Below are 18,493 nucleotides of genomic sequence, written 5' to 3' on the forward strand. Positions count from 1 at the left end.
ACCGAAGGGGGGGCAGGGGGGGCAGCTGCCCCCCCCTGGAAGCAAGCTGCCCCCCCAGAAGCAAAAATGATCGGCATTCTTTTCCGTATTTTTTTCCCCATGAGCATTTGTTTTCCTGGCTGGGCACAATTTCTCACCCTTTCCCTCCCTGCATCCTCCCTCCTCCACCTCCCCTAGAAGCAAGCTGCCGCCCCCCAGCAAAAATGATCAGCGTTCAAAACTTCAAAGCATTCCCCCCCCTAATTATTTTTTTCAGAAGCATTTCCCCACCCGCGATCGCTCTCCCCCACTGCATCCTCCCTCCTCCCTCCCTCCTCCTGATGCAGCCATTGGCTAATATCGCTGAGGCACAGGCCAATGGGTGGGCAGCTCTGCAAGGCTGAGAGCAGGAAGAGGGCTGGCTCAGCACGTGCACGTGTCTCCTCCTTGGCCCCTCTGCTTTTTGCTTCTGCTTTCTGCCTCAACACCAGCCCAGCGCAGTAGTCCAGCAGCAGTAAGTAATTTATTTCTGGGAACTTCGTGTATAAGAAACCTTTCTGAAAAGTTATAGCTTTCTAGGTCCTTTCCTTAGGTTGTGGTCAAAGAGATAAAATGTCCTTCATAATTCAGTCCCCCTCAAGTCCTTTATGGGAAGAAATTGTTGTGGCCAATTGGCCATTGTGATGCATTGACAATTTGGTCTCCCATAAAACATCCTTTTGAAATAAGCCTGCAGGGGGTTGGTTGGGGTCTGAAGACAATAATGTCTGAAGACATAATTAGTTTAAAAAAAGGAGGAAGATAATAATAGTCAAGAAAGGAGAGAATAAAACTCAAATCTAAACTCTGAAAACCCAGATTTCCATCTTTCCTTGCCAGAAAGCAGAGTTGGTCTGAACTCCAACCCATTACACCAGTATTAAAAAATAATAAAATTTATGCTCCAACGCTTGCAGACACATTGCTTTCATACCTAAATTGAGAGTTGGAAGGGACCCTGAGGTCACCTAGTCCAACCCCCTAAAATACAGGGTTCACAACAAGATTTGTACTACCAGAGAGAGACACACACACTTGGATAAATACCTACTTTATATGGAAGCCTTTAACACAGATGGGGTGCTTATTATAACACATAAACTACCCAAGTTGGGCAAAGTCTCTAGAGAAGAATTAATAGTTAATAAAGATAAAAGGGAACACACACAGGAATTGAGAATGGATGAGTACCTTTCACTTATATTTTTATATTTTATATTGGCAGTGCCAGTAGGCCACGAGTTTCTGCAGAGCTCTAACTTTTGTAACAATGTGTCAGGGGCAAGGGGACATTGTCTAGAGGGGCTCCCTTGAGGGCATAGATTCGTTCCTTACTGCTCAACTTGGGAGACTTCGGCGGCCTGTTTTGGTTGTGGACCGTGTTATAAGAATTTTTAAGGTCTTTCATATTTATATAATATATATGTGTTATTAATGTATGAAACAAATAAGGCCACATGTCTGAAAACAGCACAGGAAGACAGGCCTCATTCCATTTTTACTCCTAGCTGGCCAAGTGTTTTCATCTGCAGGGAGGAGGTGAGAAGTCTCTGCCTGAGTGATTCTCTGGCATCCAGAGTGCCAGATGATGGGCCATTTCCCTCACAAAGGACGACCATTAGCTCTACCGGCCATGGCAGGAAACCTTTTGTTTTACAGAAATGTGTGTCTGGGAGGGGTGAAGGAGAGATGGCACAGGTGTGGAAAATTCCCAAGTTACCTCCTCTGACCCTCCCAAATTTATTTGCTAATTTATTTCCATTTATTTCCATGTGCTTTATATTGGATTTCTTGGGTGGGGCGTGTGTTTTGGCACCAAAAGTACAATATTTGGGGGAGGGAGAGACTATGGGAAATTGCAAAGGGGGCGTCCAAAAGAGTAGTGGTGGGTTTTTGCAGGGATAAATAAAAGAAGAGGAAAAGAATGGGATGTGTGTGTATGTGTAAGGGGTTGATTTCAGGGAGCCGAAATGGCACCGGGAGATGTGTGTGCATGTGTAAGCAACGCTGAAGCGATTTAAGATGCAGGGTGCATTTTGGGACAGGTGGCAACCCAAGCAGATCAGAGCCCTGCTTAATTTGCTTTGCTTCTCCACTATGGCACTTTCCTCTTTCCCCCACCTCTGTGGCTTCTCCTTCCCTTTGCTCCCCAGTCGTATCCATATGGCGGGCGGGGATCTTTGTGCCATGGGGCGCTGCTGCGTGCATGTGGGGGGCGCCGGAGGGATCGTTGAACCATGGCGCCAGGTAGGCTTAAGACGGCCCTGGGCGTGACCATGGCTTGCCCCCCCCTAGTTTTGATCCTGGGTACGCCCCTGTGGTTAGACTGTGTACGATCTTTATTTTTATTTCGCAAAGTCTCTGGTCTTTATTGAGCATTTGTTCCAATTTGTTTAAGCAGTGATTATATGATAATGAGCACTAATCCTGCATTCTTCCCGATTTACTTGCAGAGTGTCTATACATAATCTGGTCAATCATTCATTCACCCCACATTTTTAAATGCATTTGCCCATCACTTTCCAAACTGCAAAAAGTCCATTTTTTAAAAAATAATTTATGTTGCACCAGGGGAACGCAGCATTTTAATCTGCTTTAAATGTACAATCCTAACATTCTGGTAGGCTCTTGAATCCCTCTCACAAATTACTGACAGTCTGGATGCACCCCTGGGGAGGAAGGCTGGGGGGAAGATTTACAACACTTTTTTGTCCCATAATTAAATATATTTTGATATGCTACATATGCATATCACTTATGCATTTATTTTTAAGATAATTTATAATCCTCACTTTCTATCCCATATGGGGCCTTTATGGAAATGAATGATCAATGGCATCAGCAGCATAATAAAACCCTCAAACCAATTACTGCACAGAAAGGACAACCGGGATGTACCTGAGCATGCTGTCAACACTGCTGAATAATGAGCCAGGAATGGGCTGTGTATGAGATGCCACACCAACACCGATATACCGTATTTTTCGGTCCATAAGGCGCTCCGGACCACAAGACGCACTTGTTTTTTAAAGGGGAAAAACCAGGAAAAAAAATATTTTCCTGGTTTTCCTCCTCTAAAAAACACGGAGGGGAGCGCTGGAGGGGAAGCCCCTTCTCCCTTCACAGCGGCTCATCCCCGCTTCCTTAAAGGGACATGGGGACGAGGGGAGAAGGTTTCTCCCCTCCTCCCCATGTCCCTTTAAAGCAACAGGGGATAAGCCTGCTTTTGGCGTCGGGGCGCAGGGTGGTGGAGAAAGCAGCAGCATCCCCGCTGTTTCCTCCACCATCCCATGCCTTGCACCGATCCCAAAAGCCTGCTTTTGGGATTGGCGGGCAGCGCGTGGGGTGGTGGAGGAAATCCTCTACCAACCTCCCTGCCGCCCACCGATCCCAAAAGCAGGCATCGCAGCTGCCTCCCCCCACCTCCCGCTGAATACGGCGGGGGATGGGGGAGGCAGCAGAGATGTTGGTGGTTCGTGCTAGCAGCTCCGTTCACGGAGCTGCTGGCACGATCTACCAACATCCCCTTTGCTCCCCGCCGCCTCCCCCCATCCCCCGTCGCGTTCGGCGGGACGTGGGGGGAGGCGGCGGAGGTGTTGGTGGATCGTGCTAGCAGCTCCGTGAACGGAGCTGCTGGCACGATCTACCAACATCCCCTTCGCTCCCCGCCGCCTCCCCCCATCCCCCGTCGCGTTCGGCGGGACGTGGGGGGAGGCGGCGGAGGTGTTGGTGGATCGTGCTAGCAGCTCCGCTCGCCGAAAGAAGCTTCTTTCGGTGAACGGAGGTGCTGGCATGATCCAGCAACATCGCTGCTGCCTCCCCCCACCTTCCGCCGAACGCGACGGGGGATGGGGGGAGGCAGTGGGAGCGAAGCCTTCGCTCCATAAGACGCACAGCGGTTTTCCCTTCCATTTTAGGAGGGAAAAAGTGCGTCTTATGGAGCGTAAAATACGGTATATGAATTTTGCATTTGCACTTATTCAAAATCCAACATGCCACCAAAGCTGGTCACTGAACCTTGAAATTCTGATGGACAGCTAACATGTTGCACACAAGTTCTCCACAAGGTGGCCCTCAGCACCAACACAGTTTTCTAAGGAAAATCCCAAGAATCTTAGACTGCGGGGGGGGGGGGGGGGGCGACGACAAGAACAGAAGAGTCCAATCTCAACTGTGGTTTTAAGGGCTAGAGGGCCTGGAATTCTGCACTTGATGGGCTCAAATTTTGCAAACAAAGGAATAGACGGAGCTGACTGGACTGCTTTGCAATTATTCAAATAACTTTCTCTCTCTCTCTCTCTTATTAAGCATAATTTAGACAGGTTTTACTCTTCATGGGGAAACCCTTACTCTCTGCCCACAATACTTTATTCAGCTCCCCAGTGGGCTTCTGATATTTCAACAGATATTGCTTGCACATATTCTAGCTTATTTTTAAGAACTAGAAACTTTATCTATTCATTCGTTTTAAAAGCGCATTCCTGTGCATTTCAGCACATATGCAGCCTCTCCTACTCACAGCTCGAGGATCAGGACCACATCAGTCTTGTTCTCATACACGTCATGCAGCTTGATTATATTGGCGTGAAGGATCTGCTGCAGGATGTTGACCTCCCTTTCGATCTCCTCTCGTCGGACGCCACGGCGGCTGGCACGGCTCTGTCGTTTCTTGATAAATTTGGCGGCGTATTCCATCCCCGTGACCTTCTCTCGGCATTTCTTCACTATAGCAAACTGGCCGCTGCAAAGAAGAAAGAGGAGCTGAAGGCAATTCTCCCACACCAGGGAAACTGGCAATCCTTTGGGAAGTCAGGAGTGGGTGCAGGAGACGGGTTCAAATTCCTGGAGTAGCCCCAGTTGTGGCTACAGACAAAACGAAGTGCAATTAAAAAAAATTAAGGTCTTATATATACACTAAATGTTCATAAATGTACCAAGCAAACACGTACATAAATATATAAACCACATGTCTGAAGCAGCACAGGAAGACAGTCCTGAAACCATTTTGACTCCCAAACTGACCAAATGTTTCTCTGCAAGGAGGGAGGGGGTGAGGGAACCTTCCCATTGTCTCAGGAATTAAGTGATTACCATCTCAAAGGAATGGCCAGACTACCAGGAAAGGCAATCAGATAAGGCATTATCAGATAACCTGGCAGATAGGAGATAAACAACACACTCAGATTTCTGTTGTAGACCGCCTCTTCTGTGATGTAGGTATGATATATCTGGGGTGGTGGTCTTGGGCTACACCCCTTCTGTGATGTAGGTATGATGTTTCTGGGGGTAGTCTTAGACTCCAGGGCAGGCAATTTAAATGACTATATAAGGGCAGGCACACCTTTGTTCTGGGTCCTCCTCCAATCTACTGTGTGTGAGGGGAGCACCCTGTTGCAACAGCTTTAATAAAGATCAGGCTTACTAGCTGCTTTGCTTCTCAATATTCTCTGGTTGGCCTCTGTTATTTTCTCCTACCGATGGAGAACCTACAAAGGACTCTATAAGGGCTCTTGTGTACCCCATAAGGGAATAAGGGCAGATTTTGTTTACAACAGAAGATAGTTGGATGCCAAGCTAATATGCTAAAATGCATTAAAATGTCAACAGAACCCTAATATTCAAGACATAAGAATGTAAGAAGAGCCTTGCTGGATCAGGCAATGGCCCAACTAGTCCAGAATCCTGTTCTCACAGCAGTCAACCAGATGTCCCAGTTGGAAACCCAGAAGCCGGACCTGGACGCAAGAGCCCTCTCCCGTCCAGCAACTGGTATTCAAGCATCACTGCCTCTGAGCTTGGAGGCAGAGCACCCAAAACAAAACACCAGGCAAAGATTTAATGCTTATTTGGTTTGGCTAAAAAAGAAATCTGAGCATAAAAAGGGTTTTCTTAGCTCAGAGTGTCAGGGCTCAGAGAAGTCAGCCTTGGATTAATGTACCCTTTTGGCTCTAGGCAAACTTAAATTTAAATAAATAAATAAATCTCCCAGGCTTTTAAAGTACTAACTTGTAAACTGTTCAGATTTGCTATGCAATTCTAGCTAATTTTTTTTGCTATTTAAGGTATGTTTGCGTTATTTATTACACTATATAGAAATTTATAAAACCTTCACAAACAAATGAAAATCTTTATGAAATCCTGATATGGCGGGAGGGGGAGACCTCCTAATAGATTTTTTTTAAAATTGATTGCAGAGTTATGAAGCCTTCAAATGCAATTTTTAAAAAACCTTAAAAGTTGCAGGAGGGATTATCCCACCCCACCTCAGTCAAATGTCTTTATTTAAACCTTTTACAACTTGAGACTATTCTTAAATGTCAGCTGGCCCGACTTGACAACAGCTGCTGCGTTTCAAGGTTATTCTTCAACCACCAATGTTAGTATTTCCTCCATAGCTCAGAAAAAGGAAACAGGTGCTGCATCCTCTAGTAGTTTAGTGTGATGGAAGCCCCCCTCAGATCCAGGTACGAAGTAATTAGTCAGCAGAGGAAGGAAGCGGAGAATTGCACATAAAGCACAGTGTAGATGAGATAACTTTGCCGCTTCCTGTCTTCCTCTTGTACACTCAAGACTAGGTATGATTTGAATGCAGGGCAGGTGTTGGAGGGGAGAGAGAGATGGCTGCTGTACTAAGCCTTCTCACGATTTTCAGGCAATGAACCCAAATCAGGCGAGGTGGAAAAGAGCCCTAATTCACATGATTCTTTAAAGCAGGCTTTTCCAAAACTGGTGCCCTCCAAACACCTCCCAGCTTGGGGAAGGCTGGTTATTATTTTGCATTCACTGTTGTTGTAAGAATTATATATATATATAATAATTGTTATTAATGTACCAAAACAATAAGGCCACATGTCTGAAAAACAGCACAGGAAGACAGGCCTCACTCCATTTTGACTCCCAACTGACCAAGTATTTCTTTGTCTCAGGAACAAAGGGGGGGGGTTGCCCCTCCAGCTACTCAGCAGACCTCTGCCTGAGTGATAATCTCTGGCATCCTGATACCTGAGTGCCAGACAAAAGGGTGTGATTAACTTTGGCTGGGATATAGGGAAATGTAAATATCTTTTGTTTCACTTGATGGGTTTTTGGTGGAGGGCAAGAGGCATGGGGGCAGGGTCCAAGATGCTCAGATCATTGCTACCAGACCCTCCCAATTTGTGATGTAATTCTAATGTATGGAGGGGTGGTCTTGAGCTGGAAGGGGGCAATTTCAAAAGTCTATATAGGAGCTTGCGCGCCTTTGCTCGTGGTCTTTTGCTTGCAAGACACCCTGCTGCAGCAGTTCTAATAAAGGGCTACCGCCTTGCTTTGGGAGATTCTGTATCGTCTCTATTTTATTCATAAGTGCTCTTGAGAGGAGGGGAGCCCTACTAAGGCTCTCCCCCGGGTTCGTGGACTCCCTTCTGGGGTTGAACCTAATTTTTATTACAATACGAAAAACATTGAATGTTGCATTGGAGAGTAACATAAGCAAAACAGAGGGGCCCAGATGATCTTACAATCTAAATGTTCACAGTGGGTAAGGAAACTGCAATGGGGCATAGATGCAGCGGAGATATGTGTCCTTAGATTTTGTTTTATTTGAGGTTGGGGACACGGGTTTGAAGCCAAGGGCTTTGTGAAAGGTGTAGTGGGTACCATGGAGGGAGAATGCAGGACAAGGCAGCTCTGTGAAGGAGCCATGGCACTGTGTGCCGGAGGAGCAGCAGCAGGGCAGTCAATGAGCTCCACCTACTCTGAGAAGGAAATAAGGAGGCTTCCAAGTTTTACTACTGCTTTACTACTGTTTATGATCCAGCGCACTGGTCTTCAACTGGTGGTGGTTGGGACCCATAAGTAGGTTGTGGCCTGATGCAAGGTGGGTCGCAACAGGAACATTAGTAAAGGTAAAGGGACCCCTGACCATCAGGTCCAGTCGTGGACGACTCTGGGGTTGCAGCGCTCATCTCGCTCTATAGGCCGAGGGAGCCGGCATTTGTCCGCAGACAGCTTCCGGGTCACGTGGCCAGCATGACAAAGCCGCTTCCGGCGAACCAGAGCAGCGCACGGAAATGCCGTTTACCTTCCCGCTGGAGCGGTACCTATTTATCTACTTGCACTTTGACGTGCTTTCGAACTGCTAGGTGGGCAGGAGCTGGGACCGAGCAACGGGAGCTCACCCCGTCGTGGGGATTTGAACCGCTGACCTTCTGATCAGCAAGCCCTAGGCTCTGTGGTTTAACCCACAGCACCACCTGGGTCCCTAGCATTACTATCACGTTAATACATGGTAAAAGATTACAAAATGGGTCCCCAAATGCATGTTTGGGTCAAAAGCAGGTCCTGGCTCTGAAAAAAAAGGTTGAAGATACTTAGGGGATAGGAGAAAGTTAGGGGATAGGTCAACACAGCTTCCCGCATTATGGGACACTGTGGGTGTAAGTACCAGGGTAGGGACGGGGCTGTCACGACAATAATTTACCACTCCACTACTGGGAAGAGGCCAGCGTGGAGAAAGAATTTGAAGAAAGATAGAACTGTGTTTAGCTGATTGATAAAACAAAATAAAAAATCCTTCCAGTAGCACCTTAGAGACCAACTAAGTTTGTTCTTGGTATGAGCTCTCGTGTGCATGCACACTTCTTCAGATACACACGAAAGCTCATACCAAGAACAAACTTAGTTGGTCTCTAAGGTGCTACTGGAAGGATTTTTAATTTTTTAATTTTTTTATCTTGTTTTGACTATGGCAGACCAACACGGCTACCTACCTGCAGGCCCAAACAGAGTGGGGGGGGGGTCATATGGGCCACTTGGCCTGGGCCTCCGATTCCAAAGGGGGCCTCGGTCAGCATATTCACAATCGCTCACCATTATTTAAATGTAAATACTTAAAACAATCCTTTTCCCTATGTATTTTTAAAAAGCACTATTGTATATCTATGTTTTCCATTTTGTCTTTATATGCAGATATGGTTCAAGCCTTGAAATCCCCAGGGTAAAAAAAAAGGGGGGGACACATTATTTACCTGGCCCAGGCCTCTGCCTGGCTCTGCAAGGGCCTGCCTACCTGTAACTTGTTTGTTTGTTTGTTTGTTTGTTTGTTTGTTTGTTATGCATTTATATCCCATCTTTGCTCCCAACAGCTCACAGTGGTGTGTGTGGTTCTTCACCCTACCTTTTTTTCCTTTTTAAAAAAGATTCTCACAACAATCCTGTGGGGTTGCACCACCAAAGCAATACTGAGACAGTTTCAGGTGAATGGATGCAGCAAAATATGAAGGGTTTCCCCCCTTTTGCGTCCGTAACTCGACTCACAGGCAGACATTCTACATGTTGTTTGGAATAATCCACATAGTCAGATCTGCAGGTAGAAAATCTGCTCATCAAAAAGATGAAGCACCCTGAGGAGAGCTTTCTTCAAGTTCAGGGAATGGTTTTTTTTGTCTTCCTCCTGTCACCTAGTGCCAGCAGGGGCTGTACTATTCAGGATGCAGAAAATCCTCCCTAGGGCACCTTTCAACAGAATCCCATTCAGAGCCCCAGACTGATTAAAATTACAGGTTTTTGTTTACACAGCAGAACCTCTTAACTATAAACTTTCCCTCTGTCATTAAACACATTACAAGTATAGTAATTACAGTATATGTATGCAGAGGGCATACATTATGTAGCATATCCTGCAATTAAATGCCATATTTCCCAATGTAATACTAAGAGTATTATATAATTAACAGAGAGACCACAGCCAAAGTCAGATCTAAAGTCTCTCACACGTCCATAAAAGCCCAGAAATCCAGAGATAAGGCTCACACTTGACCTTCACATGGCCTGGAATGCCTTAGGATTGCGGTACAGACCCTCAACCACTAATTTTAGTTCTGTGATTGCTAGCCTGATCTACGCACAGAGGTCTGCAGTGTCATTCCAGACCATTTCATCGAGCGCTGGGGGATTATGGACCAGGCGAGGGATCTGCCTATACATCTTGGGATCTGGGTATTTAAAGAATTGTCTGACCCCATACAAATGTGTCCAAATGCCAAGATCTTCCACTGAGGTTATTCCCTGGGAACCTCCACTCTCCAGCTTTAGGAACACATAAAGTTTTCTTACATCAATTCAGATTGTGTGGATAGTGTCATTATATGGTTTAGGCACTAGGTGGCAGTGGACCTAAGTGTATCTGGGTGGAGTCGGGTTTTCAGTGCTGTGCTGTTCTTCTTGGAGACAACAAAGTTATTTAGCTTCCCAGCATGGCAAAGGGTTGTGGGAAACAAAATCTAAGATTTGTTTTTAAGATTGAGGTAAGGCTTGATGTTTGGTGTGAATCTGAAATAGTCATTTGATGCCAAATTGTCAACTAGGGGCACAGCTTCAAAGTATCACCCAGCTGGCTGGAGAATGTGGCAGAGCAGCTCCACCTGAAACCAACACACCTGGCGTAGCCTATTCCTCAGTCTATGGATGAAGCCAGAATAGCTTGAGAGGTATTAGTATGGTAATATTACAACTACAACAGACGGTTCCAAGAATTTCTGTGTTTGATCAGGTGCTTCCATAGGACTTTGGAACTTGCAGCGATTTTGTTCCCTTCCGTATCTTCAATTTTGTTTAAGGATGAGACAGGAATTTGATCCCCACATTTGTTTGTGCAGCAGCTGAAATGTTGGACTCCAGTGTGGGGAGCACATGTTCAAATCCCCACTCAGCTATGATCCCTCACGAGGCTCTTCTGGGCATAGCTGTGAACCCTCCCTGCTGTTTCCCAATGCTATAATACGGGAATTTCCAGCAAAAAAAAGGAAAAGGTTGACAGCTATGCTTCTGGGGCAGACCACAACTTCTCAGTCTAGCTAGTGCAGCTGCACAGTCCTGCCTCCAACTGTAAGAGGACTCAGAAAAACATTCATCCTTTCAAACTGTGAGGCCACAGCTGCACTATGGATTTAATGTAGTATCATACCAGTTTAAACACTTGTGGCTTCCCACAAGGATTCCTGGGAACCGTAGTTTGTTAAGGGTGCTAAGAGCAGTTAGGATATACAATTCTGAGAGTTCCTGGGGAAGAGAGACTGGTTGTTAAACCATTTTGGGAACTGTAACTCTGCAAAGCAAACAGAGGTCTCCTTAACAACTCTCGGCACCCTTAGCAAACCACAATTCTTTGGGAGAAGCCATAACTGTTTAAAGTGGCATGATACTGCTTTAAATGTTTAGTGCTGATGGGGCCTAAGTCTCTGCTATTTTTTATGTATTTAATTCATTATTTGCACTTCCTTTTGCATATGAGTGTAAATCAGCATTAAATTTGACACTTCGCATCAGTGCAGACAACTTTATTATCACTTTTTATTTCTATATATGTGTGTGCATGTACAACGTTTCTATTTTTTTAGCTTGGAATTTATTGGACTATATAAATCATAAAAAGAAACAAACGTTAACAATAAATCATAAACGAGTAATGTTTGTGTAGATGTGTGAGGGTTAAGATTAAGCTATTTTATAATTTAACAGACTTCTACAAGTAAAGGAAGGCGTTCAGTCCTTTTCCTGTGGAATATTTACCTTGTACATGATTGCATTTTGAATTATTCCTGTGAAAGGTCCTGTTCAAATGTAATTGTTGAACTCCAACTCCCATCAGCCCCAGCTAACAGGCAGTCAATGGTCAGGAATGATGGGAGTTGGAGTCCAACAATATCTGGAAGTCCATCCTTGCTGTTCAGCTCTATCCTGGGGGAGAAAGTTTGAGACACCCACATACCCAACTCAGCTGATTTGTTGGGCTTCTCTCAGAGAACATGCTTATTTCTTTGGCATGCGCAGGATCAACAAACAGTGCCTAAGAAGATGGCAATATCATTCCTGTTGTGAAGTACATGGTCCTGCTTTGGTCCTGCTCCACCTCACCATTGCTCAAGCCCCCAAATCATAGCAGGACAGAGGAAGGAACGGAGCTGCCTGGAAGATTCCCCTGACACCATACAGCATCCTGGTTTAATGACTTTCAGAAGCAGCTACTCAAAGTGAAGAGACAAGAGGGGAGAAAGGAGTGTGTGCATTTGTAGGTCAATCCTTAAAGAACTTGTCAAATTATTCTTAGCTTGGAAGCTGATAAAATATGATGCGCAGGGCAGGAACTTTGGCGATTTTCTTACACTCCTCTCGTGGGCCCTCCTCCCGCTTCGCTTGCAGATAAATGGACAAAGGCCATGTTCAGCTGCTCCTCCCAAGACGACGACTCACCAACCTCCATTTAGTGATCTAAAAAGGCAACTACCGGGCACTCACCATCTGCAATGTAATCTGTATTTCTTGCTGGTGATCTTTCGCTGGTGATCTCAGCAAAATGCCCAAGGGGCAAACAAATAAATATTCTAGTTACTCACTCACACACTAGAAAACTGCTCTGCTCATCTTCACTGCTTTCCCTCCTAGTCCTGGAGACAGAGCACAGTCACACTAGGCTACTGTCTGAACCAGGGGTCCCCAAACTAAGGCCCGGGGGCCGGATGCGACCCAATCGCCTTCTAAATCCGGCCCGTGGACGGTCCGGAAATCAGCATGTTTTTACATGAGTAGAATGTGTCATTTTATTTAAAATGCATCTCTGGGTTATTTGTGAGGCATAGGAATTCGTTCATATGTTTTTTTTCAAAATATAGTCCGGCCCCCCACAAGGTCTGAGGGACAGTGGACCGGCCCCCTGCTGAAAAAGTTTGCTGACCCCTGGTCTGAACTCTTAACTGGGACAAGACCAAACAGAAGCAAGCAGGCAGTTTGGACACTCAATAGGGCTGAGGAAGTAGAAATGGAGGGTGAAGCGTCCAATATATACAGGTCCAGCACTGCAGCAGCATGGAAAGGTTGGGGGAAGGAGAGAGAGCAGGCTCTGTGTAATCCTTACTCTGAAAACAATAGGTCCACCTCCATATTCTGGTTTCCTGGACAGGGTGCACTTTCTCCATCTATCTGAGGCAAAAATAGCAAGACTGTAGAAAAACACATCATGAGCTGGAGGCAGAATCAACTGATCCACAATCAAGGGTGGGAGGAAGGGAGCGGCTTTCAGAAGTGGCTTCAGCTCCCCTCTTCGTCCGGACTTTTGGAAGCAGCAATGTTGAGCATGTGAACATTGTGGGATATTAGCAGCGAAAACTAACAAATGCATATTATGGCTACTTAGCATGAGAAGGGGCTAATACCACAAAGCTGAGACAACTACGGTGACCCAAGAGAAGTCCTTAAGTCACAGCCCAGATACAACAAAAATAGCCGTCTAGGCCTAACCCTGACACTCTGAAGAAAGCCACCAATCAACAATGCCTGCACAACTCTATAATTCCACAACACCCAAGAACCACCACACCAAAACACCAAACCACAACATCCCCCCACTTCAAAAAAACACAGACTAGGCCACCAAGACAATTGAGAGGGCACCAACCAAGGAGTTGGCGAATGACAAAGAGATCGCAACATCCCCCATGATGACAACTGCCCAACAACAAAAAGGGACCTGAGGGAAATGGAACTGAGGATAGCAGAACTATTGAAGAAAACAGTGACTCCTCTGAAGACAATAATCAGCAACCTGACCCTCCAAAGTGGAAACCCTCACTGGCACCATCTCCACTCTAGAAAAAGAAAACCAGATGCAACTAAAACAAATAGAGCAACTCCGAGAGGAAAACACATGTCTGGAAAACAAATTAGCTGATACGGACAACCGCCAAGAAAGAGAAAGCATGTAAGTGAGAATTACACTAGCAGACCTAGAAGACTGCAGCAGACGCTGCAACATCCGCTTCCGCAATTTCCCTGAGAAACTCATGTAAAAACACACTGGTTCCCAGACCGTCCGGAGGCTGGATTTAGAAGGCGATTGGGCCGGATCCAGCCCCTGGGCCTTAGTTTGCCTACCCATGAACTAAAACAACAGCCCCCACCCCAATACAACAACCAGGAAACAGGCTAAAATCCATGCTCTATATACCATGGGGAGGCAAACTAAGGCCCTGGGGCCTGATCAGGCCCAATCGCCTTCTAAATCCGGCCCGCGGACGGTCCGGGAATCAGCGTGTTTTTACATGAGTAGAATGTGCCCTTTTATTTAAAATGCATCTCTGGGTTATTTGTGAGGCCTGCCTGGTGTTTTTACATGAGTAGAATGTGTGCTTTTATTTAAAATGCATCTCTGGGTTATTTGTGAGACATAGGAATTCGTTCATTATTTCTCTCCAAAATATAGTCCGGCCCCTCACAAGGTCTGAGGGACAGTGGACTGGCCCCCTGCTGATAAAGTTTGCTGACCCTGCTCTATACACTATAAACAAACAGAAGCCAAAAAAAAAAAACTCCTTAAACTCACAGAACAAAAAAGAAGGGAAATTGACTCTCTAGAAATCAATAAAACAATGATTAACATCCTATACTCTAAACAACACTTTTACGAATATGGAGGGAAGAACTCCAGACTATTAGCAAACAGATGCAGGAAAAAATCACTCCAAACAAGAATACACCAGGTCACACCTTTGTTCCCAGCCTTTCTGCTATTACAAACTGTAAAAATGCTCATCTCAGCCTCCTGCTCATGAGGTTGCCAACTTTTTAACCAGCCCTTGCAGCTGTGTCTTTAACAGCAGAGTTCATAGAAATCAACGAAATTGGCTTTTAGTGGTATTTGTGCTTAATGGTTCTATTGTATGATGGCATGAATTTGCTATATCCTGCTCTTAGTACAAACAGAAGAAAAATAAATGATCAGCATCGCGTACACACACGTGTACACACACAGAGGGAGCTGCAGAGCACAGCCACAGAAGCCACTTGAAAAGTTGGCAGCCCAAGCTGTTTAGGCATTCAGCTACAGTGTCACAGCCTGCCTTGCTCTGGCTTCTGAAGGAGAATGTACTACTAAGCTGGTAGTAATAAACTAATACTCAAAGATGAAGCTGTGGAGCACCATGTAAGGCAGAACTTTCCAAACTGTGTGCGTGTGTGTGTGACACATTAGTGTGTCGGCTGCAGTGTGAAGGTCACACAAACGCTCCCCACCCTCCTCCTGGGGCTGGAAAGGGGTTAGCTTAACCTCTGGTTTGCTAGTAAAACTGTGTCACGAAATGATGCATGTCTAAAAGTTGTGTCACCAACATGAGAAGTTCGGAAAGCTCTGGTGTAAGGAAAACCTGCCCCAGCCTAAGGTATTCCTAAAAGGAACAGAGTGGGGCCTGCCTTCCTGAGCATTCCCAGGTCAATGAGGGCTGTTGGAGGACACGAGCTTGTCACTGCAGCTGTCAGGAACAAGGTGTCAGGAGCAGATCAGCAGTAACTCACACAGCATCAATGAGGTTAACTCTTTATTCAAGGAAATGAGTTCGACTCAGGAGGCCAGGCTTAGTGAGCACAGCAACTTGTCCTAATAGAACTTGCCGCTATGAAGCAGTTGCCTAAGTCTATGCCTCCTTTGGGTCCTTCCCAAGCAATTGGAGACTGTATTGTCTTATTTCTCTTTGCTCCTCCCTCTTCATACCTTTTTGGGTTCTAGAAGACTAGGGGGATGTGAGGAGCTGGTCGCAGCAGGAAGGTGAGACCCCCCTGGCTTCTTCAGCAGCCTGTTTCATCTCTGCCTCTTGACACCCCCCCTCTCTACTCCCAGTCTGCTCCCTCTTCTCCCTCTGATCACTCGTCGTCATCTCACCACCACTCCCCGGGCTCTGAGCCTTCTTCCTGGGGGGGGGGGTTTCCCCATCTGGTTCCTCCCACCTCTCCTCCACATCCAGCCACTCCATGATAGCAGCTGTAGGGCACATGCACACAATCCTAAAGTGTCATCTGCACACACCCCTCCCACCTGCTGTGTTCACTTCAAGCACGGGCTCCAAGCAACAACGGATCTGTGCCCTCTGACTGAGAAAGTGAGTGTGTGGAAAGTGCAGCCTCCTAATAGCTGCCTTTTAGAGACGGACTAGGTGACACCTCCCTCCCCGATGGCCACTGGTTTTTGTTGTTGTTTGGGGTCTTCCTCAGCAAAGTCAGAGTTAATTTCCTCTCATCCCATGGTAGTTCCTGTTTCACTGCATAGCTTTCCTAAAGATAGAAAGGGAGCCAGAGCAATTATGCCTGGAATGAAAAGCAGCTGCCTTCGGACGCCACACAGATACAAGGGGGGGGGGTTGCAGCCATGTGTTTGTTTGTGTGTGTGTGTGGTGACATTTAAGTCCTGGAGAAAACTGGAAAGCAGATGCCGCTTGGAAGCGGGTGGCAGAGTTTAAAGGGGTGGCTGGTGCCAACGGGGGGGGGGGGTTCCCCTGAGGTACAAACAAGAAGCTTCAGAAAGGCGGTTTCTATTGCGGATGGAGGAGCAGAGAAAGAGTTGTGCCCCCGCCCCACTCCCACCCCTCCATCTTCCATATCCATTCAAGCAGAATATTTACATTGTTTTCAATTATTTAGGAGGCTTCTGTCCAGCCCTTAATTAATAGATTCCAGGGTGGGGTACAGTACAGCATTATAAAAGACGAGCTATTATAAAAAGAAGTTCAAACAATCAAAAGTCACCATACAACAAATGGGCACCAAAGGGGCTTCAGACACCCTACTCCTGGTGATCACCAAGGCCTTCCATTCAAAACCAAACCAAACTAAGTGTTTGTTTTTTTACTTGCTTTTCCTCCTTTTTGTTTTTTGGTGGTAGTGTGGGGGCTTGTCTGATTGTGTTTGTTTTATTCATTTAGGAGTGTGTAGAAGTGTTTTCTCTGCTTGGGGGAAGCAGGAGGTTCTGAGCACCACTAGTTTTTTTCTCCGGTGAAATGGGTATTTTGTACCACCTAAGGCCCGTGGGCCGGATGCGGCCAATCACCTTCTCAATCCGGCCCGCGGACGGTCCAGGGATCAGCATGTTTTTACATGAGTAGAATGTGTCCTTTTATATAAAATGCATTTCTGGGTTATATGTGGGGCCTAGGAATTTGTTCATCCCCCCCCCCCCGAATATAGTCTGGCCCACCACATGGTCTGAGGAACGGTGGACCAGCCCACGGCTGAAAAAGTTTGCTGACCCCTGACCTATTACCATTTCTTAAGGTTTCCAAATGTGCCCTCCGGCCCAAAAGGTTAATGAAGGCAACTAAGATAACAAGGAGCCTGGAGAACTGTTAGAACAGCAGGGCAGGCTATGGATCTTCCAACAGAATAAAATCTTACGACCTGGAAAGGGCCTGGGCAAACAGATACCCGGTACATTTTTTGCTCAGCACCAAATGCTATAAGTGGGACTACACTCATGTCATTCATGACAGCCCTGACTATTTTATCAAACAGTTCTGTCCCCCAGAGCCTTTGGCCCAAGATAGCATAGGCACACTGAACTATTTCTAAAAGCAGCAGTCATTCAGGGAATCAGACCCACCAATAAGGTGGGAGGAGAAGCTAGTGCTTCTGCTGGATCAGGAGTAGGCAACCTAAGGCCCGTGGGCTGGATGCGGCCCAATCGCCTTCTCAATCCAGCCTGCAGACAGTCCGGGAATGAGCGTGTTTTTACATGGGTAGAATGTGTCCTTTCATTTAAAATGCATCTCTGGGTTATTTGTGGGGCATAAGAATTTGTTCACCCCCCCCAAAAAAAAATATAGTCCGGCCCACCACAAGATCTGAGGGACAGTGGAACGGCCCACGGCTGAAAAAGGATGCTGACCCCTGTGGTGGATCATGACACTGAGGAGGGGGCCTTCCATTCATTCCTACTGAAAGCAATGTTTTCAGTTTGCTCACTTGTGGCACCATTCTTTTGAGCCATCCTTAAAAGCCCTGCAAGGCTCAGAAGGCTGCTTGGATCGCAATAGCACACAGAGCTTTCAAAAGCAGAGGTTTCTGATGTTTGCATTTAGCAGTTGGAACTGTCCTTTTCCTCCTCTCCTGATGTGGCATCTGAGCAGACAAGGAGCTAAAATAAATGACCAAAATATCAACCATTTGCATAGGGACATCATGCAACAATTGCTTTCCTTTGTTGTGATGATGCTACTGCCTGGAGGCATGGCACACTTGTAAGTGACCTCAGAACAGTGCTGCCCATTCTGTGTCTCAAAGGCTGCCTTTCCTTTCAACAACAGCAACAACAAAAAACCCGCTTCTGTGACAAAAACAGCCCCACCCAGCACCTGTGGGGCAGGAAAAAAGCTCCCAGGAGGGCTGATGGATATGGAAGGACAATTTCTTGCTGAAAGATCCAGGCAACAGTGTGGGTTCCGATTGTTATTATTTTTTAAGATACAAATGCAGAAATACAAAACATTCATCTTGGCCTAGCAACACGATGGATAATGCTCCCTGCACACTGTCCTCTATCAGAGAATCCTTCTACCCAGAGATATGACCTTTTTCAAAAAGTGCTTCTACGGATTTGTTCTCTGCAATAAATGCTAATTCAACGAAACCTTTGGATCAGTATCCTTTTGCCCTTGTCTCCCCCATGAATATCACACCC

General features: G+C 46.1%; 1 protein-coding gene across 2 annotated transcripts in view; it reads right to left on the minus strand.

The window, feature by feature from the left end:
• Positions 1-18,493, minus strand: part of DAPK2 (death associated protein kinase 2) — a 59,729-nt gene that overhangs the window by 18,083 nt on the left and 23,153 nt on the right. For both annotated transcript variants that reach the window (XM_033167214.1, XM_033167213.1), the window contains exon 3: positions 4,538-4,759. In XM_033167214.1, coding sequence (XP_033023105.1) covers positions 4,538-4,759 — 222 coding nt within the window. The remainder of the gene's footprint in view (positions 1-4,537; positions 4,760-18,493) is intronic.

This window comes from Lacerta agilis, chromosome 13 (assembly GCF_009819535.1).
Source record: "Lacerta agilis isolate rLacAgi1 chromosome 13, rLacAgi1.pri, whole genome shotgun sequence".
NCBI classification, from domain to species: Eukaryota; Metazoa; Chordata; class Lepidosauria; order Squamata; family Lacertidae; genus Lacerta; species Lacerta agilis.